Below are 23,756 nucleotides of genomic sequence, written 5' to 3'. Positions count from 1 at the left end.
GTACGTCACCACAAACGAAATTTGTATCTTTAATAAAGTAAAATTGAAGATGAATAATTGGTTTCATCTTTACTAAATATTAGACCCTAATTAAGGCATAACAATAGACTACAGGGGCCGACCAAAACAAAGTAATTTTAGATTTAAATTTCAGAGACTTATAAACAAAAATCTCAAAAAAAAAAATCACAGAAAAATTCATTAATAAATAAAACAGAATTCAAAATCAGATTTAATATGAATATGAATCTCATATTGCCTCTAAAAAAACATATTTGTGGCAAGCTATTATCCACCTATAATTATAAGTTTGGCAAGTACTGTATCCAATAAATAATCTAGTGTACAATAATCCTTCTAGTGATACCTACCATTGCTGTTGTTATCACGATGCGACGTAGTTGAGCCAATTTCTTCTTTGATGCGACAAACACTGTGGGAGTCGTGGAGGATTCTGTCAATTCCAAAGCTTAGTTTAACTGGTGTTTCACGCTGACGACTGGTTGTAGATGAGGTGTTGGCTTCTGTTTTTGAGTCCTCATCTAGATTCGTGGAAATGTCGTCAGTCTTAACTTTTGCTGCCTTCGCCGGCAATAATAACGCGCTCTCGAATGTTGTGTTGTCTGCAGAAGCACACGGACACATCGCTTCAACATTTGATCGCGCTTCTTGACGATAGTGGAACATTCGTACAGGAGCCGTGTTCACAAAACGACCAACATCAACCAGTGACGGTATGCCCAATATTTGGGGACAATGTAAATATGATGAGACGATATTGCTATTTGCTAACATTTCGAGCGGTACTTGGCAATCAAGTAACACAATAAATAATTGTCACCAAGTTGCAAAAAAGTAAAGCGCGTCGTTGTTTCTTTCAGAGCGAAACTTTTGAGAAAATGACACCGATTACCAGATGATACCAAAAAAGAACAGCCTATCATACTTTTGATCGTCATTGAAATAACCGATAACGTTGATTTGCCACGACATCGTAGGCCAGTCCCTGGACGCTCGCAGATACCAAACATAAACTATAACATAACGTTTATAATTAAAACCAGCGATTGTAACTACGTCGTCATTAAGTTTCGCTATTTAGTATACTGGTGAAAGTAGACACAGGTAAATGAATTACGACCAATAGGCCTATCGTCTCGACAGGTTGTGGTTGATAATAAGCCGGTGAGTACTGTCTGCTTGAAGGTGATTGGTCGTTTAAAAGGGATGATCCATAACGCATGACAGCACCGTTTTGATTGGAGCAGCCGAATCACTGGAAGGAATTATTAAGTGATAAAAGTACATCAGTTTTTGTTGTAGGGCAACATGATAATAATTAGGACATCACCCTCCAACGCAGTACTTTTGTCCTCTGGATTGTGGTTTAACATGAGCTCCTGTTAAGCGATTGACTGACTTCCAGCATCCACTGGACAGTAAAATTATCATTACGTTGATATAATAATGATACTAATATTGACAATGATGATGATATTATAATAATTATAATTATTATTACTCTTATTGTCATTATTATTAATAATATCATTATTAAAAACTACTCAAAGTTACCGAAATATTATCAGTACATAAATACAATATGATTTACCTACTTTCATTTTTAGTTAGTATGAACCGGCTCTTAAATAAAAACGCACCTCCACAAAAACCAATACAGTATTATAAAACTGCAAAGCAAACAAGTTTGTTTAAGGTCATGTGACTAAATCATTCAACACCAATCGAATGATTCTAATCAGATTACAACGGGTAGTAGTCCTAACGATTAATTGAATTGCAATTGGAATTTTTATTTAAGAACACTTTGACCCATATTTATGTTAGTGTGAACACGATCCCAACTATGTTTGACGTTTGAAAAATTATTACAACACTTTGATTTACTGTTATTTAGGACTAGAGAACGCCAATAATCATTTAATGGTCGAGCTAGTGTAAATTGTTAGTCTTTCGCTAAACAAATTAACAGTGAGACGACTATAAAGCGGTCCTGGTTTATTTCAAATTCTACTCGTAGCAAATTACCCAAGTAGTTTTAAGGTGAAGTGATGACTCTGGAGTGGTTAAGTTGATAGGCCTAGCCACCATGAGAGCTGGTTTTATTGCGTCTTTGTAGACATCATCAACGTTACACTAAAATAACTAGTAATAAATTCAACTCAGCAAGTTTCTTTTGAAGTGAAACGCCGAAGATGAAGGAGTAAGATGCGCTTTCTATTGCAGATTCGGATTAGATCTATGTTTAAGGGTATTCTTATGTGACATTTAATCGTCATGATCATTTCCAAATGCAAGTTATTTATAACATAAGGTAATAAAAAGACGTTCATGTTGTGACTCAACTACTAGGCCTATACGAGATGATTTAAGCCAGGCTCCAGAAGAAAATAAGAAGGTTTTCCTAAGACACAAAAAGGGTATTTGATGAAAATCTCGGGAACGGTTAATGAGATATTTTTGAATATTTAAAAACTGGGAGAAAACCACCCCTTTTCCACTTTGTGTACCTTAATGTGTATACCATATATTACTTGAGTAAATATGGCATAGTATAAATAGTGGTGTTACTACCAAAAAGATGTGTCCAATGTGTTTCGTATATTAGATCCTTTTGCGCATCACGCACACATCAAGTGCGGTAAATAGGCATGCAAAACAAACCGCTCATGCTATTTAGCCTATTTTCTGGATTGTACGTGCTGTAGTCATTGAAAACAATTTAGTAGTACACAACTGATATAGTAGAATTTTTTTGTTTGTAATAAACTTCTTCTTTTGCTCGCGTACGAGGTACAGTAGCCAATCAATATATTGTATCTAAATATTTTCAAATAAAATATAAAAATAGAATAAATTGTGGCGTCTTCATGATTTATTTGTTTAACAGGATGGATGCGGGCTTGCAATTAAAGATGACTTAAGTCACGAGCGAACCGCTTTAACCACACGAAACGTGGGTGTATCAAATGAATGTATTAACCAGAGATTTACATGTATTGTATTATGATCTAACATTATTTTATCATTTATTTTAATGAATTGCAATGATTTATGACACATTCATGGTACAGTATTTATTAACAGGCCATTTTTGAACCTTTCGATCCACCAGACTAACTAATTAGGCCTAAATACCGGTATACTGTATTTAAATAGCGCCTTTTGCTAAAGGACACGCTGTCCCTCTAACGTAATTAGAAACTTTGTGTGCGTTTGTTTTGGCCTATTTCTTTCAACTTCGTGAGAAAATGTATTGTCATTTATTTCACAATAAGTCGGAGAAATGAAATTTCAAGTATTAAGGTTACTGTTCTCATCAACGAAGTCAATAATTATCTTATACTCTAATGCAGGTAATAACATTGATATAAATGAGAGTATATGACTTTAAAACCTGTCTCTTATACACATCTAGATGTGTATAAGAGAACACATATATACATATATATATATAAATATATATACATATATATATATATATATATATAGCTATATATAGCCTATGTCTACATATTTCTGATTTTATGATACATAGTCTATAGATATACATTTGTATATTTGTACCGTATATATTTTGGCAAATTAGCAATTATTTCATTTCATTTTATTCAGGAAATAAAATAAAAAACATACAAACAAAAAACAAAGAGCAGATAAAAAAAATAAGAACAACAGATAAGACTTTCATTCCTAGGGTAACCCAAGGATGTTTTGAAATATAAAAAAAAAAACTTATTTCTATTGGGACCCTTATCATTAGTATCAATACTATAAACATTCATAAATCTCCCCCAAAACAAAGTTTTCAGAAAAACGCGTTTGAAGTGGACTACTTCACAGAACCTACATTTTTGTTCAAGATATCGAAAATTTATTTTAATGTTAATATTTACGGAATTCATAACATATTATCATCACCCTTATCATATTCATCATAATGATCATCATCACCGTTTACATCATCGTTTTCATCATCTCTATCTTCATCACTGTCGTCATATGATCATCACAATAGTCTTCATGGCCATTGTCTCCGTGAGAAAGAGGGGACGAGTCTGGCAACGACAGACTATTTTTAGAATATAAACCAAAGTAAACAGAAAAGACATAAAATGTCATATTATTGTTTCCAACAGTTATAATTAGCTTAGCTGGGAGTAACTTTCTGCTGGCAACTTGCTCTGCATTCATCAGCCCCGATAATTAGGGGTGCTGCTGGTGGTGTTACAGCATCATCAGCAGGCCCGTAACCAGTTTTGGTAATTGGGGAGGTGGGGGGGGGGGGGGGGGGAGGTGGGGGGATATATTTCAATCTGAGTGGAACTTTTGGTGTCCAGGGGTTCTCTTGAAAACAAATGTTAAAAGCCATGACCGCCACCTTTAATTCAAAATGCTATTCTGGTGTGTTTGAGCTCCTTTCAAAGGAAGTTACCATTTTCGTGAATACATTGAATCGAGCAGAACTCCCTATAATGTGGGAGATCGTCCGATACCCACCCCCTCCACCAACTGAATACGGGCCTGTTCAGAAGATGTTGGAGGTGACCCCTCACATTGTAAACAGCTGGAATTTGGTACCGCCCGCCCACTGTCTCTGTTCAGGGTGCTCCTGTTTCGTTCCGTTTGATATGGGCTGCCTCCACGGATACCTCTTCTCATACATGAGTGTTATTTCAAGATCTTAAATTCCTCCTATATCCATCCTATGGGATGGAGCGTCTAGTGGTGTTGATGTACTCAGCTTGTCCTTTGGTGACAATAGCAGTTGGCGAAACCATGAGAGCTTAAAACACGACGAATACCTTTAAAACCTCCCTTATCAGACGTTTCAAGTACTACGGAAAATGTTGCCAAAACGGAATAGACAAAAATACTACGGAAATTTATCGTAGGCCTAGATGACCCATAAATAAAGTAAAGAAAAATGAATTTTCCATCAGGATACATTCTCCGTATCCACTTCTTGTCAGTGGCCTGTAAATCTTCATCCTGACCTCTTTTTTTTTTTTAAATACCACAATTGTTATTATCCTATACCTGTAATTTAAGCAACCCACATTTTGCACTCAAGACAAATTATTAGGTGCTACAGTACGGAATTTTTGTATTGAGGCATATTTGAAGATTTGGTTACTGAAATGCATTTTATTAACTTGAGAAGTCTGCATCAGAGAGAACAATAGAAAATATATTGACAAAGTAGAAGTTGGGTTCTGACATTTAAGGGTGGGGGTTGCGTGCATTGACGGCAGCATAGCACTGTAAGAGCGTTTATACCTACATACTGAAGGCTGACCGTATATTTTCAAGGTCCACTAGCTTATCCTCATCCTAATCAATGATGAGGAAACGCCATAGTTTGGAGAAAGTTTTCGAAAATGGACTGGAGTCCTAGTTTTTAATTAATATTATTGTGTTCAAACCAGCAGCATAAATTACCATTACTTAATAATAAGCAGCTGAGATACCAATATAATGCAACTTTAAAAGTTTAATAGAGTATAAAATACCTGTTACTATAACTACAAGAATATTTCTTAAAACCTTTAATATTCAAACAATAAACCAACATTTAAAAATCAACATTGCAAAAATACTGTACATGAAAGAGAAATTACATACAAAACACAGTCTAAGCAAATACCCTCAATGAAGATCTGCAAAATAAAATGATACAGTAGTAGTACATCACAAATTAACGACGATGAGGGCGCCATCATCATAGCTCAAAGGAGGAAGATAGTAGTGTCATCGTACTAAATACAAAAATACAGTGACACGACTATGTATGAAATGGTAGGCCTATGGTTGAATACAGTTATGTACAATTTTACTTGCTATAAATATACTTTTAAATATTCTGAATAACTGGCAAGATAAACATTTAACTACAGTATTGATAAAATGATGTACTGTATTCATATTGGGATTAGAAACAAAGCAATGCCTTCATATAACAAGACAAATAAATTCAGTTTCTCTACCACTTCAGCTATGATATATTGGTATATAAGTTGGTATACTCGATTAAAATTTTATGTTAATGACTTATGTTTTCAAGGTACAATTACGATTTGGACAAAACCGAAAAACCTTTGCTGCTAAGTGAGGTAGAATGAGTGTTAATTATATAATGCATTTTCAAGAATGCAGTACAACCATGACAACCTTGTATAGATTAAACCTTTAATTTTTTCTTGTTTTTATTAAAATCTCTACTGATGTTCTAAATTTCATCTAAAGACATCATGGAAATCACGTAAGGTCATGGATTCGATGTCGAATTTATGAAACGTGATAGGCTCGGCACCTTGACCTCTGATGATTAGTGCCTAAAATTCATTACAAACACATAAAATATACAGTAATAATGAGCGATTATTATTGTTATATAATTTTCATTAACTATTTGAGCCTCTCCGAGTATCTTTCCTATTCTTCCTTCATTCTATTTCTTCTCTTTGTATTGATACATATTATAAAATTTATTAATAAATACTAAAAATATGTTAATTAAATTTTAAGTAAGTATGATATAACCTAAATTATTAATAATAATAACATTACTTAATATAAATTTTCCAAAAACACTGTTTACATTGTATGCTCTATTAATACATTTCAATCTTCCTATGTTCAAAGCCAGAGTTAGCTGGTCTTGTGCCAATCTAGGCCACATCAGATAGGCTCTCTTCTTTAAGGCTTCTACAAATGGATGTCTGTTGTGGAGCATGAAATCAAATTGTCCCGCCCCGGTACTGCCTGATTATATATCGACGGGAAATCTACCAATAACTCTGATTAACTCACTGAAGTTCCTGTCATTTGATTGGTTGAATAAATTTTACAGTCACAGTTTGCTCAAGGTTTTTTTTTTCATTATTGATGTGGCTGTGCAATTTTTTTTTACCAGTTCATGCATTGACCGGCAGTGGTAAAGGAAAGGAAATAAGTTGGCCGAATATACAGATCATTTTATTTTAGCATACTGATTTATATTTTTGACATCATACATTTGTAGAGTCAAGAGGTTAAGCAAACGAAAGCATGAAATTGCTGTGACGTGAATTTGACAGTCAACAGTGTTTTTCTGCTTTAACAAAAATCTTAAGCTTCATATAAATCAGTTTTATATATATTTTTATAGATAACTATGAATTTTAATATTTAAAATAAGGGCAAATATAACTTATTCAAGTATAATTTTATTGAAAATAAGTTGACTGTATGTATATTATTTATAAAAACAAAATTAAAATATATATTCAATAAATGAACCAAGAACATGGAGGTTCATACTACTTTTACTTTTCTTAAATTTATATTGTTGGTATTCTCTGAATATTTCTTAAATATAATATACAGCAACCTTGAATTACACCTTCAGGGAAGGCGGTCTGGTGCAACGATTCCCATTCAGGTTCTAAAACTCATGGTCGGGAATTTGAGCCACTCGCTTACCATTCCCTGCCGACCATGCTAGGCCTAATAACACAAGCTTGCATTGCTGACAGGCTGTGAAGTGGTTTATGTCACCCAACTAATGCTAATTGATTACTTTACTTTAAAATTGATGTTGACAACTTTTATATGATAAAAAATATATAAAAAATTGGATTTTTTAAATAAAATGGACATACCATTATGGAATGTGCTGAAGTTATGGAAAAACAGATGCCAACAAACTGACGAAGATCAGTCAAATATGTGCGTAAAAGGTCAATAAAGTACATGCTTTTTAAGGTAAACTGTAGGTACCTAAAATATATAAAATTGTGTACATAAAAGTATAAAACTGAGTAACTAGTAGCAGTTTGTAGTTATATTTCTGATAATACAGTACAGTAGCTCCATTTTAAGGTAAACTTTCCAATGAAAATTTTTCTTGGTTTTAATCAACCATTTTAGTAAATGATTGAGTAACATTAATATATTATTGGCACTGCACAACTGAGCCTCTTAAACCGGGCACACACTGTTCAGACTTGTCGGCTGATGCAATTTTGTGGAAAACTCATTGTGACGGGGCGTGTGCAATGCATGTTTTTTAATGACAGTTGCTTAGTCAGATGCCATTAACAATCAACAGTCAGTCGTCAAGCGTTCACAGAGAATGGAAATGGATTTGTCAGCTGATGGTTGGTATGAGCATCGTATGACGCAGTGTGTGCCAGGCCTTAATCTTCAACAACTCACAAACTACTTAATTGCAAATCTTGGTTAATGACGCTCAATCTTCACCAACTAAACTGGTACCTGTCTTCACTCACATGAATTCGGGTTGTTGGTACTGACCAAGGAGGCGTTGTCTTTCGCGCATTAAACTACGCATGATATCCTCTTGTTGGTGATAACGGAAAAGTTTCACTGATACAAAAATCATCTCAACAAACCAAACAATCAAGGAAAACCAGAGACCAAACTAAATTAAGTATAAAAATATAACAAAACAAGCATTACTATATTATCCTTTGGGGAAAATAACCTTTCCTATTCCATTCCATATTTATTCAATCAAGACAGCAATTATGTGATGTAGTACTGTATTAAGTTAACACTTTATAGATTGAAACTGCGGTAAATCTGTTTTTGGTGATAGATGAATGTTAAAACGTATGTAATAACCAAGTTACAATAGTTTAAAAGTTAGCTTTTTGTATTTTTGAAGAATGAATTAAGAATACTTCATCAACAAAGACTTACTTGTGTTATTCCAAATTGAATGCTAAATTTGGTAGCATCAATATTATCAACATGGCTCCATATGTTTGAATAGCCCACCATTTCACACCTGTTAAAGGCCAAAGAATGCAACATTAAACTTCACACATCACTTCAAAAACACTCATTTTTAACATTACCATATTCCCAAATACATCAATTTTTCAAAGATTAAAGTTCACATGATTCTGATATTGGAAAGCAGCTCCTCCTTACAAAATCCCTAGGAAATACTGATATGGAAGGCACCGATTTTTAGTAGGAGCCCAGGGCTGCGCTCCCCTGAGAGCTCATGGGCATTACGCCACTGGCTAGCTGGCATATAAGTTAAGTTTAACTACTTGAGCACAGGTTTTTTTTTTGCCCAGCTAATCTCCACACCCTTCTGTACATTTGCCAAACTCTAGATAACTGGAAGTCAAAACAGAGTTGTTATGGTAAATTATATTGATACTGGTGCCATGGTATTGGTATGCTTTTCAACTTTCATGTCAAACAAAGGATAAAACAAAAGACGAATAAGCCTAGAAAACATAGTAAAGAAATAGTTTGATGATAATAATTACAAAAACACTTCACACAGTCTATACATACATAAGCTGTTCCTCCATCTGACACTTAGTATCTTGGGACTTGTTCAAGAAAGTGACAGGAAGTGTTTTTACCATTTTTATATACAGTAAAGTTTGAGCAAACTATTGTACAAATATATATTTTAATACAATTTAATTAATGGCATGGAGCTTGTAAAAACATAAGTACTGTATTTACAATTATGTGATAACTTACGAACTAACAAAACTGTGTGTTGTCACTGAACGACACCAGGCCATAAATCCGATGGTAACAACAAGGCAGCAGATAAGCATCATAAAGGAAAACAGCAACGTAGATAGTGTTGTCATAAATACTCCGATAAATGAACTGTAAATAATTAAGACAGAAAAGGGACTCAACAGCACCTTTCAACATTAAAATCAATCATGGTTTTGACGATGATTAGAATGTTGATGTAATGGTGTAATCACATTATTTAAACACATCCAACAAACAAATTGTCAACAGTAGCATCAGCCAAAGGCTATAAATATACAAAATTCAGGATGAAATCAATTAAGGCAACACCACCATTAACATGGAGATGTGCAGTGCAGGCGGTTTCGCAGTTTACGACAACATATGGACCATACAACCATTCAAGTTGAAAAAAAAAACCAAAAATAAGGCCTAGGCCTAGTAGTAATACTGTACCAGTAAAGGTCTCCCTCTAATTTATAAAGATCCACTCCCTCCAAATATAAACCACCTTCAATTGAAGACCACTTTTCTGTGGTCCCAAATTAACAAATTTCTTTTATCTTTATTATTTTAATTAGAGACACCTATTCAGGGGACACCACCATTAACATGGAGATGTGCAGTGCAGGTGGTTTTGCAGTTTACGACAACATATGGACCATACAACCATTCAAGTTGAAAAAAAAAACAAAAATAAGGCCTAGGCCTAGTAGTAATACTGTACCAGTAAAGGTCTCCCTCTAATTTATAAAGATCCACTCCCTCCAAATATAAACCACCTTCAATTGAAGACCACTTTTCTGCAGTCCCAAATTAACAAATTTCTTCTATCTTTATTATTTTAATTAGAGACACCTATTCAGGGGACACTAACCAAAAACATGAAAGTGTCCCTTTAATAGGGGTTTTTGGCATGTTTTGAAACAAACGACGACATACATTCTTTTGTCTGTTGAATGCAGTAATGTTTTCTTTTTTTTGTTCTTACTTCATGAGTACATGTAATTCAGCCGAGGCTGCGATTTGTATGAAGTTGCAAATAGAAGTTCTGATACAGTATATTTATACAGTATTACAATTCAATTATAATATGAAATCAGCAGAAATGTAATTTCCCAATGTTATTTCATGATGCAATGGTAATGACCAAATATTATTTCTTTTTAATGTAAAGCTTTCTAAGGGATGGATGTAGCATGAATTGAGTAATTAAGGGTGCATGTTATGGTATGGATCAGAATCCTATACTGTATTATGAAAGTAGGCCTATAGAACATAAACCTACATGAAAATCAAAGAAAAAGAAATCCATCAAAATTGACAAGATTGTTTTAATATGAAGTAACACATGCAGCAGGCCCCCAATATTCACTCTAAGGGTTCAGAAGAGAAAATTCTGGTTTATTACTTGATCAAAATGTGTTAAAATATAAAGACAAGAAAATATTTTCTTCTGTAGTTGTTGTGACACAATGAAAAAAAAAGTGTCCCCTTAAAATACTGTAGGGATTATTTGACCATTTGGCACACTCAGAAAGTGTCCCCCATCCCATTAATAGGGGTTGGTCGTAGTGTTATATATTTTCCCTGGTTTCACGGAAAAGTGTCCCCTCTGTATATTGGGTGTCCCAAAGGAGGGGTTACTGTAGTATAGATAGGATCGGGCCTTCTTAGGCCCTTCTATGTAACTTACTTACCTGTCTGTGTCATTTGCTAGGTGTATCGATAACCGCACGATTTGCACAAAAGACATAATTATTTGGGCAACTCCCATAAATATTGTATAGGTACAGAAGCCAGGAGCACCCCAACTATCTATGTTGAACGATATGGAAGTGTTTAAAACGTTATCATCATAATGTCCCGATGCAAATAATAAACACTTGCCCTCGAAGGCTTGGCTGTATGTACACATAGGGGGCACTATGAATAAGGAAAGTAAGAGCAGCAGAACAAATCCGCACACTTGACTCAACGCAAGCAAATTACCAAAGCCCATTGTTACAAACCGTCTAAAAACTTCACAGAAAAGGTATTCGTCAAATTGATCTTTATGAATTTCAATAAACAAAGGTTTGAATAATTTTCAGGACAGCAAGTACTGACAATTCGGTTTAACTTTCGCTGGCGTAAATCTAAACCAAATCTAAACACAACAACGAACGTCCAAAAACAACATCGATCACATACATCTGACCGAGGAGGGCGTTGTGCAGGTAGGTCTGAGGCTGACCTTCGACACGTGTCGTAGTATTCCACCACCATGATTCGACGTACCATCGACCACCTATTAAATTTTTGTACTGTCCCTTCATGGCCAGAGCGTTAAACACCCTAATAAAAATTTTTTTTTTTTACTGTTTGGCGGAAATCAGCCACCGTATTTTACACACTGTAGACATCGTTATATACATCAATAGCCGCCGACGTTCTGTCTACAGTGCTCCGTATTAAATGCCAATAATTTTATTTATTTATTTATTACTGTATAAAACTGTAAATTATTGTATAAAATTGCACAACAAGCAGCCAGGCAGCTGAAAACGTTGAGCTTACAAACATCAAAAAGATGAAACAAACAAGATAAACAAGAGATTAAAAATACCATCAGCAAAAATATATAAATGTATATATAATAATAATAATTAGGCCTATTATTAATATTTAGTAGGACATTGTAATTGTTTAATATAAAAATAACGCTAAAAAGAAAAGATCGACGTTTCGACTCCTTCATGGTGTCGTTTTCAAGATCAAATGATGCAGTATAGATTATACAGCAACTATAATCAATAGAAAAAAGCTGAGTCTCCAATGTCAAATTCATAATACGGCCTATATGATGATGATGATATGATGATGATGATGATAGATATACTTAATAATGATGTTTTGTGTATCATCAGTGCTCTATATTGAATGGACGGTGCTGTTAGCTATATTGTAATGAATACATTGTAGATTAGCTGTATATTCTATTAATTACCGTATAGTTGCTGTATATTCTATATTCTATACTGCATCATTTGATCTTGAAAATGACACCATGAAGGAGTCGAAACGTCGATCTTTTCTTTTGCGTTATTTTTATATTAAATATTTATACAAAACGTACTCTCATTGTAATTGTATTTTTCTAATTAAACGGAGCGCTTTCGTGTGTGGCATGCAATAATCCATTCTAAAACACTTGGAAGTAAAATTCAAACGTAATGTATATCATGGTTTTGGCTGACCCAGCTAAAAGAAATTCCTTCATTCAATAAATAGGTACATTAAAGTATAGGCCTACAGCGGTTTTAATGCAATAGGGCCTATATGCTGATGATGATATGATGATGATAGATATACTTAATAATGATGTTTTGTGTATCATCAGTGCTCTATATTGAATGGACGGCGCTGATAGTAATATTGTAATGATTGATAGAAAGAGCACATGACTTGATGTGACTTAACTACCTTGAAATAGTTTAAGCATTAATAATAATAACAGCATACTGTAACTGTAGGCCTTACATATATAGTCTAACAATTTTACATTTACTATATCATTTCTTAATTTCCCTCTAAATAGAGATGTTTATAAAGATATACTTTTAAAGCCGGTCTTTAATTATAGGGATTCAAAGTTGAGACCAAACCTGCAAAACAATGAAAAACCCGGTCCCAAAATGGAATTTCTAATTGGTGGTATGGAGGGAGACCTGTAATAGGATTGAGAAAAAATGGTCCCGACGGCCCTGTAAGGGTACCGTATATTCTTAGGTCCCGACGGCCCTGTAAGGGTACCGTATATTCTTAGGTCCCGACGGCCCTGTAAGGGTACCGTATATTCTTAGGTCCTGAATGTGTTCCCTTAATTGGGCTTCTATTGTAGTTGGGGTTCTCGACAGTCAGCACCATGGTTGAGGCTGAGGTGTAAAAATTTGGGGATATGGACCCCTGGGTCCGGAAATTGCACTCTCATACATTAAAAATCTTACTGGTACTATGTTCATAATAATAAAAACAATATATACCGTATTAACAATACAATACAACAATTTTTTTCTTAATACAATTTAAGGGGTGCGATTGAGGAAATAGTACCTCAAGCTGCCTGGAAATGACACTCTTAGGCCTATATAGTAAATTCATCATCATAACATCCACCATGATTTTTTATCCGCAATTTTCGGCTATCATAGAGATGTACAGGTAATTAATCAGTGTAACATTACATCTCTTACGTACGAGATGTCGTACGTAAAAATAGTTTAATAATAATAATGCAATGAAATTTGTAAAGCGCCTATGAAAGTTAAAAAAATAACTTGCCACCGGCGTTGGAGGAACATTGAACTGGTTAGTGAATATTACAAAAAAAGGTAGGTTTTAAGTTGAGTAAACTGATGAGATAATAGCTCAAAAATATTTTTACGTTGGTAGCAGTACGCTTCCGTACTTTATGATAACAAGCTATACATATATTATCATTTTGAAAATGTAAGATGCATTGAAACAAAAAACAATACAATTCTTAAAAACCACGGTAAACTCTTCTCAAGACTTCAAAGTTGTACTATTACTTTTTATGTTAGATCTATGCCTACCGTACACTTTTTTTTTGTATTTTTAGATTAAAAAAAAAACACAGTTTACGCCCAATCTGGAATTTCTAAAATGTACATGCATCCCAACACCCACTTAAATTTAGGCATGTGATCATCTAATTTTATCATTGTAACAATGGCTTGGCAGCTCGAGGTGTGGGGGGGGGTCAGGACCCACCACACCTCCCTCTCAGGTCCGCCAATGGCATTGATCCCTCCACTCAGGAGTATAAATGTGTACCTTGAGTTGCCTGCTGCTGCGCTGAATACCAGTAGCAACACTTAAAGCATGTGGACCACCGGGGAAAAGAAGTGCGCTTTACAACCTTAAGAAAGAGGCGTCACGCCTATAATACAAGTATCAGATGTAATTGGTTCCACGACTTGGTATTTAGCCTGCTTCGACTGACAGGAGGCTGAGAGGGATAGCCAACCCAGCACAAGGAGTACCTACTCTAGAGATCAAAACACATACAATTCGAATATTATGCGCTAACTCTGTGGCCTACATATTTTACAACTACATAAAATTCAAAATTCAAGGTCACAGTAAAAAAAATACAATACATGAAATTTGCTTTCCTGGTAGAATGAATATATAATGATAATATACTAAAATATAAGATAAAAATATTATTGTACAGAATAACACACGCTGAAAATATTGAAAAATAACAGACCTACAGCAAAAAAAAAAAATGTCAAAAAAAATACAAAAAAACAAAACAATATCTAACAAATCTATCATTTAACATCTTCACTTTGATTGACAAAATGGTGATTCCATATTTGCTTAGATAAATATAATATAAAAACTCCGCAATAAAACAGACATAATTTATGGAGCAATATTATTTATTATTTCACAAATTTCCAACACGATACAGTATTGTGTTCTTCCAAAGGGTATAAAGAAAAATACTACCAATTTTCGATAATACGCCCTCAACGGTATAAATCGTCGAAAAAGAAGAACGAACAAACCGTCTCGAGCTCTGATGACCTAGGAATGCGATTCTAGATTCATAATGGAAAGCGGAGGGACAGACAACGATCTAAGCAATCCTTTATTTGAGAAAGATTTATTTGGTGATTCAGGAGCAGGTAAATGTAGAAAAGTTCGTTGTCAATATTTCAAATTGTTTTTGAAAGCAAATTAAATTAAAATTCGTATGATCAACAATGCTTGGCCTGGCCTATACTATACTATACTAGCTAGACCTACTACTAGGGCCTAGGCTAGCTTACGTTCGAGGCGTGCTAGCAAGCAGCTGACCGGCTAGCATATGCATATATTTTTGATTTTGGCTAAAACTGTTCTAGAAAATATATAAAAAAATTAATAGGCCTAGACCTATTTTAAGCCCACATAGCCTAGCCTAGGCTAGACTCAGTCTCTAGGCCTAGTACTAGTAGTAGCCTATGGAAATCAAGCTCACTTCTTAGCCTAGCTAGGCCTGGCCTAGTCCTAGTAGGCCTAGGTCTAGTAGTACTTAGAGTCTTGAGCCTAGGCCTAGCTTGGTAGTAGTAGAACTAGCCTTGTTAGAGCCTGGTCTACTATCTATCTAATACAGTATGTGAGGAGGAAGGTCTTCATAGGCAGCACCTTCTGGCTTGCACCATATATGGCTTAGTCCTCCTAGGCCTACTCTATATTCTTAGTCCTAGACATTTAATGTTGAATAGGCTTAGATAAGATATACTTTCTTTACTATGTCTAAGTTAAAATTACACCGTCTGCAGGTATCGTAGCGTAGGGTGCTGTGATTGGTGGAAACAATGATGGATGAAACTGAAGCAGCAGATGAAAATCGTATCAGAAATTGCTCGGGTGCACCTGGCTGCACTGTATGGCACTCTTAACAAATAGGCATTTTCAATAAGAGACCAGACATGCAAAATGGGGTGATATCAAGGTTCAGAGTGATGAATATCCTCACCCAACATTTTACTTATAGTAAATAGTTATAGCAAGTATTTATGTATGGACGATATTGGCACATAAAGTTCATTTTAATAATTGTTTATCATCTCATGCCAATCGTCTGTTACAGTGGCAAGATTGACGCGTTGTTGCTATATTAATAACAAATTGTGCATATCTTGATAAATAAAATTCACATTCAGCTCTTTCATTTTGCATTGCAGATAATGGAATGAATGATGATAATTTAATGGGTGATTTAAATTTTGGTGGAGATGCTGGCTTAGATCCTCCATTTCAAAAAGAGCTTGAAAACTTTTTGGAGGCCACTGGCTTTGAAGAAACAATTGATCCACCATTAGCAATTCCGTCAGGCGAGGAAAGTAATCAAGCTTTAAGTACGTCACAGACAGAAGAACCCATGCAGACAGAAAGTACTGAAGATGTTTCAAGTGCTGGCAATAACGGAGAGCATAACACTGAAACAAATGAAGATGCTGCACACATATCAGATGTTGCAGACGACAACATGGAAAGTGAAGAAAATGAAAAAAAAGCAATGACAACAGAGGAAGCTGTCAAGGTAGTAGAATCCGAAAATAAAATGGAATCTGAAGAAAAGGAGGGAAAGGAGGTGGGAAAGAATGAAGAAAAATCTAAAGCACAAGATGAAACCAAGGACTGTGAGAATGAGAAAATGGAGGATGATAGCAAAACTAATTCCAATTCGGAGGAAAAAGAGAATGAAGGGAAGAAAGAAATAAATTCAGGGAAGTCGGATGAAAATGATGGAAAGGAAGAAAAGGAGGAAGAAAAGGAAGAAGAGAATAAGGAAAAAATTGAAGAGGACAAAGGAAGTAATAAAGAGAAGCAAGAAACAAATGAAGATAAGGAAGAATGTAAGGAGGAGGATGCCAACAAGCAAGATGATTCAAAAGATGAGAAAGATGATAAATCAGATGATACAAAGACAAAGAAGGGTAAAGATGACAAGAAATCGGATAAAGTTCCAAAAGAGCTTGCACATCATTGGAGAGCCGTAAACAAAAACCCAACAGATTTTACATCATGGAGTTACCTTCTGCATTATGTCGAGACTGAGGTAAGTGGTGTAGTAATCTGTTTTAACACACATAATCTCATCTTAGGGAAGAAGTATAATCATGATATCAAATTTCTAAAATTGTAAATTAAATTCTGATTTGTTACATTTATAATTTCAATTCTTAATATATGCTAAAGATATGAATTGAATGTTTTCAATAAAATTTACAGTGTACTCTTATACTGTAAAATTGTACAGTTAATTCTTCCTATATTTTAATTTTTGCAAGCCTTGATTACTGGTTGGTGGAACAATGAATGAATTTACAACAAATTGTTTTCAAGCAGCTGGATTTGCCAGCATTATTTGTTAAAATAAAAGGCTCCCCTCCACTTTAACCCTTTCTTCTGATAACAGTGGACTCAATTGCCATGCTATACATGTCTCAATGATTACTGAACTCAACTGTTTTACCTAGAGGACACTAAATTATTACCAACATTGTTGGGTGTTCCTGTTCATATATATATCATGTCAATTAATTCATACAGGGCCATCTTCCATCGGCCAGGAAAGCATTTGAAGAATTCTTTAGTCGATATCCGTATTGCTATGGGTACTGGAAGAAGTACGCCGATCTGGAGAAGAAAAATGGAAATATGGACATGGCAAAGGAGGTAAGTCTTACTCTGTGAAACTATGTGTTAAGCATCGCATTTGTGTATCAATTCCGTTAATGATTGAATAAGCGCCACTCTTGGTTATGCAATACACCTAACATCATCATCTTTTCTTTTTTTTTTTTTTAGTAAGTATCGCACCCATACTCTGCAGCATAAACTTTTTGATAATGCAGACGTCGCTGAGTTTAATCAAATAAATGTTTATTATCAAAACATTTATTTTTTTTTAAATGTATGAACATTCCAACAAGTGAGATAGGCCTATGTAAAGTACAACACATCGTACCATTTTAAGACTGCGGCTGTCTTGAAAATGCCCAAAACTAAAGCATTTGAACTTTCATAACCGCTGCGGCGCTTGTTTGATCATTTACGTAACTTAAAATTTCTATTACAGGTCATATAACAAACTTTCTTTAGTTTCTAGAAATAGGCTCTATTTGTTTTGCTGTGAAATTCCGCAAAACTGTTGAAGTGTTATAAAGGTAAGAAAATCAGGAGTATCGTCTATAGTATCCTGAATATCTGTAGGCACAATATCGGTACAATGGTCCGCAAGGTCCATACAATGCTATATGAAAGTTGACTCCCATTTTTTGCACAGGAAACTTTAGCAGATTATCTATCAGACTATCAGACTAGTCGCAACTACTTGGAGCAATTGTGGAGGCACGTGCTTACCCCACCAAAGCCAATGGATCGGTCCATGCACAGGTTTTTTCTATTTCTTGTTTCACCTGGCCGATATCCGTGTTTTTACTAATCGGTACTAGTTAGGCAACGTGCTTGCATCAGATATCTACATGAGGTGTGCAACTGGCAAGCTTGAGTGAAAGCCGGTACAATTTTTTTTTATGTACTCGATAATAGCTTTAGTATGTACTATCGGTTTTCACCAAGTTTGTCATTGATTTAAACCATGTTAAATAAACTTTATGTTACTTTATGTTTACAGGTATTTCTGCAAAGTTTGAAGGCCATTCCATTAAGTGTGGAATTGTGGATTCATTTTATTAACTTCACGATGCAAGCTACAAAAGATGAAGATGATCGTGTAGACACTATCAGAAAGTGAGTGAGATTTAATAAGTAAAAAAGAGAATATTTCTAAAATGTTAATATTTTTCTTGAAATAGTTTTAAGCCCTGTCCAGACTATCAAATTTCATTTGACAAAAGCATGTGACATGACTAAATATGGTCATGGTGACATCATAGCATGACCATATATATGCACATCATGACTATGGGTATACAACAGTTCTTGGTCAAAGAAGTAATCCATCAAAACCTCAGGGCTTACTTGGGCTCTCACATGATTATTTGAAATGATTTACTGATGTTTAATTGAAGGTGTTTCTCGTATTATTTGCAGGTTGTTTGAACAAGCTATTGAAGCTGCAGGGACAGACTTTAAGTCTGACAAGTTATGGGATATGTATATAAAATTTGAGAAGGAACAGAAAGACTGGAAACGGCTGACACACATTTACGATCGATTAATTAGGATTCCCACTCAACTCTACAGTCACCATTTTGAAAAGTGAGTTACTTTTCTTCTTGAAATAGTACATGGTTTGAGGTGTTCAATAGTCAATTCTGTTTCGCTTCAAAGCAGAGGGAAGTAGTGAAAAATTAGTTTTTTTGTTATTGATATTAGTGAGACTTTTATATAATACTAATATTTTTGTCATGTTATAATAATGCAATGGAAAATTAGAAATTTCAGGAAAAGATGTCTGTATTCTATCTCTCAATATAAATATTTTTCTTTTCATTTTTCCTCAGAATTAAATATAAAGTATTTATCAGTTTATTTCCCCATCACATTCCTTGTAAGAAATTGTGATGGGATCAACCGAGGACCTCATTTTTTTTTTTTTCTATTGGTAAAATTTTATTTTTGTATTCTCTTCACCAAAAAGCTTTGGATATAACTTTATTTATATAAGAATAATACATTTTTCTTTTTGTTCCCCTTTATTAAACATTGTTAAAAATTAAATTAATTAATTTATAAATAAGTGTCACCTTGCATAAATGGATAGCTTCTATAAGGAGATTATTGACCTTGGTCCTGTATATTTTTATTCTTTTAAGCTCTATCTTCACTATCAAATTTTCTTTGACAAAAAACTGTTGTATGGCCATATATAGTCATGATGTGCCTATATATGGTCATGATGTGATGTCATCATGATCATATTTAGACATGTGTACATGTATTTGTCAAATAAAATGTGATAGTGTGGATAGGGCTTTATAATGATGATACAATGCTTTACCCAAGATTCAAGAAGCATTTGAACAGCCAACCAATCAAGGAGGTTCTCTCAGACGCTGAGTATGAAAAATTGCGATCGGAATTCCTTGAGGATATTGAAGCTGAGCTAGAGGCATCCCTGAAGGAAGAGGATGCAGATGTACCAGGTGGAGACGTTGCTCCGCCGGGACTTGACGATGGGCCACCAGGATTAAGTGATGAACCCCCTGGGGTTTCTGATGCATCCACTGGAGAACAACCCAAGAAAACTACAGGCGCCTCATACATTAAACAGGTAATTTTACTTTTAATATTTAATAAATAATAAAAATAAACCTAAAAACCTTGAAAATAAAGCAAAACTAGAAGCAACGTAGGTAGTCATTTCCACAGCATTTGACTGCAGTGGTGCATAGGCCAGCCTGCACATAGTTCACATGTGGTCTAGTGATACTCCACAGCATTTGACTGCAGTCAATTCACATGTGGTCTAGTAATGCTCACATCTATACTTAAAAAAATAATTAATAGTGTTTGATATTTTCTGCAGATGAAAAATGAAACTGATCAGATTAAGGAGAAAGTGTTGGCATCTCGCAATGCTATTCACCAAGAAACAGAACAGGAAGTTAGCAAAAGATGGGCTTTTGAAGAAGCTGTAAGTTTGTAGTGTATTTCTTGCTTTGCATGGGGCTGTCACATTACACAGTCCCTTCTGCTTTCTTGCTGCAACTCATCTGTTTCTGTAGTCATTTATAATTGTAATAATGAAAGATAACAATGTATATTTAATAATAGTAAAATAGGAATTTACCTTGATTAAATTATGATAATTGATCCTGTATCTGACTTTGGTAAATGTTTTCTATGCTCAACTTCTTTCTTATACTTGTATTCTGAGATCATTTCATGTTGTCAATTTAAATATATTCAAATTGCATTTTTGTTTTTAATTTATCTTAGATTAAAAGGCCTTATTTCCATGTGAAACCTTTGGAGAAACAGCAACTTAAAAACTGGATTGAGTATCTAGATTTTGAAATTGCAGAAGGCATGTTGGAACGAGTTGTGATACTGTTTGAGAGGTGCCTAATAGCTTGTGCTCTCTATGAAGACCTTTGGCTTAAGGTAATGGTTAATGTATAAATGTTTTACAAACCCAAAAAAGTTATTGAAAAAATAATTGGATAACTAGAAATTTTCAAAAGTTTTGTGTTGCAATTAATGTTAGATTTTGTCTTGTACCACAATATTTTTCTGGGTGTATGTTGGGATCCTTTGTAATATTCCGTTTGAGAAAATGTTTAGTTTTAATGACACCTAGGTAGGAAAATATAAATTTGCTGGATGGTCAAACCATGTTGCAAAATCACCATTCAACACAATAACCAGCAGGCTTTAAAACACTTGGTTCAAATTACATAAATGGAGATATTTCCTGGTTTTATTGAGATTTTAATCCTGGGATTGTAGAAGATAAGCATCTGCACTACCAAGCTAAGCTTCTACGAGAATATCAAGATATATCTTGGCTCATATGTATAAAAAAATAGTTAATAACTGTGTAACCTTTTTATTCTGTAGTATGCGAAGTTTATGGAACCACATAGCAGTGAAGCAGTGCGTTCTGTTTATACAAGAGCTTGTACAATCCATCTGCCTGCTAAACTAAACATTGTATCACACTGGGCTGCATTTGAGGAAACACAAGGTATGATAGGACCATTCGTATTGGTTTAAACACAATGTGTAGTAATACCACAATATTTTACAGCCGGTCTAATTTATGCTAATTGAATTAAAAAATGTATATCTTTGTAATTCAAAATGTAAATTTGATGTGATCCTCCTGAAAATACTGTGTTTTCTGTTAAGTTGAAACATAGTAAATTCATCCTTAACATTTGATTTTAAAGTATTTCAACTTTGTATATCTTGTAAAGGTGACTTTGAAAAGGCCAGAGAGATTCTAGAAGATCTTGAGAAACGTAATGCAAAATCCTCACTTATCACCTTACGACGGATCAACTTTGAGAGAAGGGTCAAATGCCATGATAAAGCTCTTGAAGTTTTTAAAGGAGCTCTGGAAAGTTCTGACAAGAACAAGATGATGTTCAATTTCTATAGCTGCAAACTTGCTAGATATCACTACAAGGTATGGAATGACTTTGTGAAATAGTTGTGACCTAAGGTTATATCAGTACATTTTATCATTTCAAAACATATACTTTTCTGCAATCCTGCCCCTAAAAAACTACATTATAATGATTGTTGTCATATAAAATATTTACATTCTCTCTGCAGATCTTAGGAGAGTTTGATAAAGCCAAAGAAGTTTTAAATGAAGCACTGCTGAAAGATAAGGTGAGTTTGAGATCCAGGATATTTAAATATTTGTTTTTGGAAGCATTTGACACAGTGGTTGCAATTCAAGCTCTAAACTTGATTTGAACCATCACTGCATATTGCACTTGTGTCTTTGAGCAATGCATTTTACCTACGGTCAGTGTCATATCGGGGGTCCATGGGGAGCACATACACCCCCCTCCAAAAAAAAAAATCACGCTCAAGTAGTTAAAAAATTACCTCAAATCACCTTATTTTGCGAGCTAGTGTCCCCTCACCTAATCACCAAGCTCCCCCACTTAACCTTCACCCCCCTCCCCAATACGGTTGACTGTCTCCACCCAGGAGTATAAATATGCTTGAACATGCATTGATTGATAGCGTAATTATAATTCTCGCAGAATTCCACAGTAGTTTAAGCCTTAATGTGGTATATAAATCCAGAATGTTATTATTGTTATAGTAAACATGGTGTAATCAAATAAAAATATTATGTGTTGAGCTAAAAATTAACATATTATTTTTATAAAACTGAATATTGTTAATATTTTTGTGTCTCTCTTGTGCAGGACAATCCAGAGTTATATCTGCAGCTTCTGGACCTGGAGTTCCAGAGGTCACCTCCCAATGCTGAAAATGTAATGCAGCTCTTCCAGCAAGCTCAGAAATCTGGTCTGGATGCTGATACAAAGTTCCTATTCTCACAAAGACGACTGGAGTTTTTGATAGACTTTGGAGATGATGTGAACCAGTGAGTGAGATGCACTTTAACTGCTCATTTTTATTGGACTGAGTGCTCGCTAGTGTATAAGTATACACAGTATTGCACACTTAAAAAGATCAATTAATACCCGATTCACACGTGAAGTTAAATTTAACAAAAAGTAACAAATTGTAACCGAGCGATCTCCCGAGTTATTCCTACCGAGATAAAAAATATTCACACGCGTCTGTAAGGTAATGCCAAGGTTGTGTAAAATTTATTCAATGAACCATTTTTTCCTACTATACTAGTATTACTCTTGTAATACTAGTATAGTACTAACACCATCCCGACGTTCGTTTTATGTATATCTTCTTCTACCATTACTAATTAACATCAATAACAAGGGTAATTCATTCATCATTGAGAAAAACTAGGCCTATCTATTTCTAGTGGATCAGAATCGTATGCAGAAGGAAGAAAATTCAAAGAACCCCGTGAAACAGTAGATTGTTGTGTTGAAATCCCTGCGCATGCGCAGATCCATCCATGTTACATCTCGGAAGCTTTACCAGCCTCAGCGAGGCTGGTAAAGATTACCTCTCGGAAGCTTTACCAGCCTCAGCGAGGCTGGTAAAGATTACCGAGACGTTCC

At 34.6% G+C, this 23,756-nt stretch overlaps 3 protein-coding genes across 3 annotated transcripts in view; 1 reads left to right on the top strand and 2 right to left on the bottom strand.

Moving 5' to 3' along the window:
* The window catches only part of LOC117111630 (homeobox protein ceh-30-like), a 6,694-nt gene extending 5,899 nt beyond the window's left edge, over positions 1-795 (bottom strand). Inside the window, exon 1 of the mRNA XM_033254578.1 lies at positions 372-795. Coding sequence (XP_033110469.1) covers positions 372-795 — 424 coding nt within the window. The remainder of the gene's footprint in view (positions 1-371) is intronic.
* A 6,935-nt stretch (positions 796-7,730) lies between these two features.
* On the bottom strand, positions 7,731-11,745 carry LOC117111668 (transmembrane protein 179-like). Its single transcript, XM_033254644.1, has 4 exons — positions 11,241-11,745; positions 9,535-9,669; positions 8,728-8,815; positions 7,731-8,446 (listed from the first exon to the last, which is right to left on the bottom strand). Exons 1-4 carry the CDS (start codon positions 11,540-11,542, stop codon positions 8,291-8,293), a joined length of 681 nt encoding a protein of 226 aa, XP_033110535.1. The 5' UTR covers positions 11,543-11,745; the 3' UTR covers positions 7,731-8,290.
* A 3,339-nt stretch (positions 11,746-15,084) lies between these two features.
* Positions 15,085-23,756, top strand: part of LOC117111643 (pre-mRNA-processing factor 39-like) — a 12,376-nt gene continuing 3,704 nt past the window's right edge. The window contains exons 1-12 of the mRNA XM_033254610.1: positions 15,085-15,242; positions 16,287-17,164; positions 17,659-17,784; positions 18,746-18,861; positions 19,165-19,332; positions 20,080-20,347; positions 20,603-20,710; positions 21,016-21,180; positions 21,637-21,763; positions 21,996-22,207; positions 22,357-22,416; positions 22,968-23,149. Of these exons, the coding sequence (XP_033110501.1) occupies positions 15,167-15,242; positions 16,287-17,164; positions 17,659-17,784; positions 18,746-18,861; positions 19,165-19,332; positions 20,080-20,347; positions 20,603-20,710; positions 21,016-21,180; positions 21,637-21,763; positions 21,996-22,207; positions 22,357-22,416; positions 22,968-23,149 (2,486 nt within the window). The 5' untranslated portion in view covers positions 15,085-15,166. The remainder of the gene's footprint in view (positions 15,243-16,286; positions 17,165-17,658; positions 17,785-18,745; positions 18,862-19,164; positions 19,333-20,079; positions 20,348-20,602; positions 20,711-21,015; positions 21,181-21,636; positions 21,764-21,995; positions 22,208-22,356; positions 22,417-22,967; positions 23,150-23,756) is intronic.

This window comes from Anneissia japonica, unplaced genomic scaffold, assembly GCF_011630105.1.
Source record: "Anneissia japonica isolate Jap-2015-1 unplaced genomic scaffold, ASM1163010v1 scaffold287923_len1623670_cov205, whole genome shotgun sequence".
Lineage (NCBI taxonomy): Eukaryota > Metazoa > Echinodermata > Crinoidea > Comatulida > Comatulidae > Anneissia > Anneissia japonica.
The sequence above is the reverse complement of the archived record's forward strand: the minus strand, read 5'-3'. Positions and strand labels throughout refer to the sequence as shown.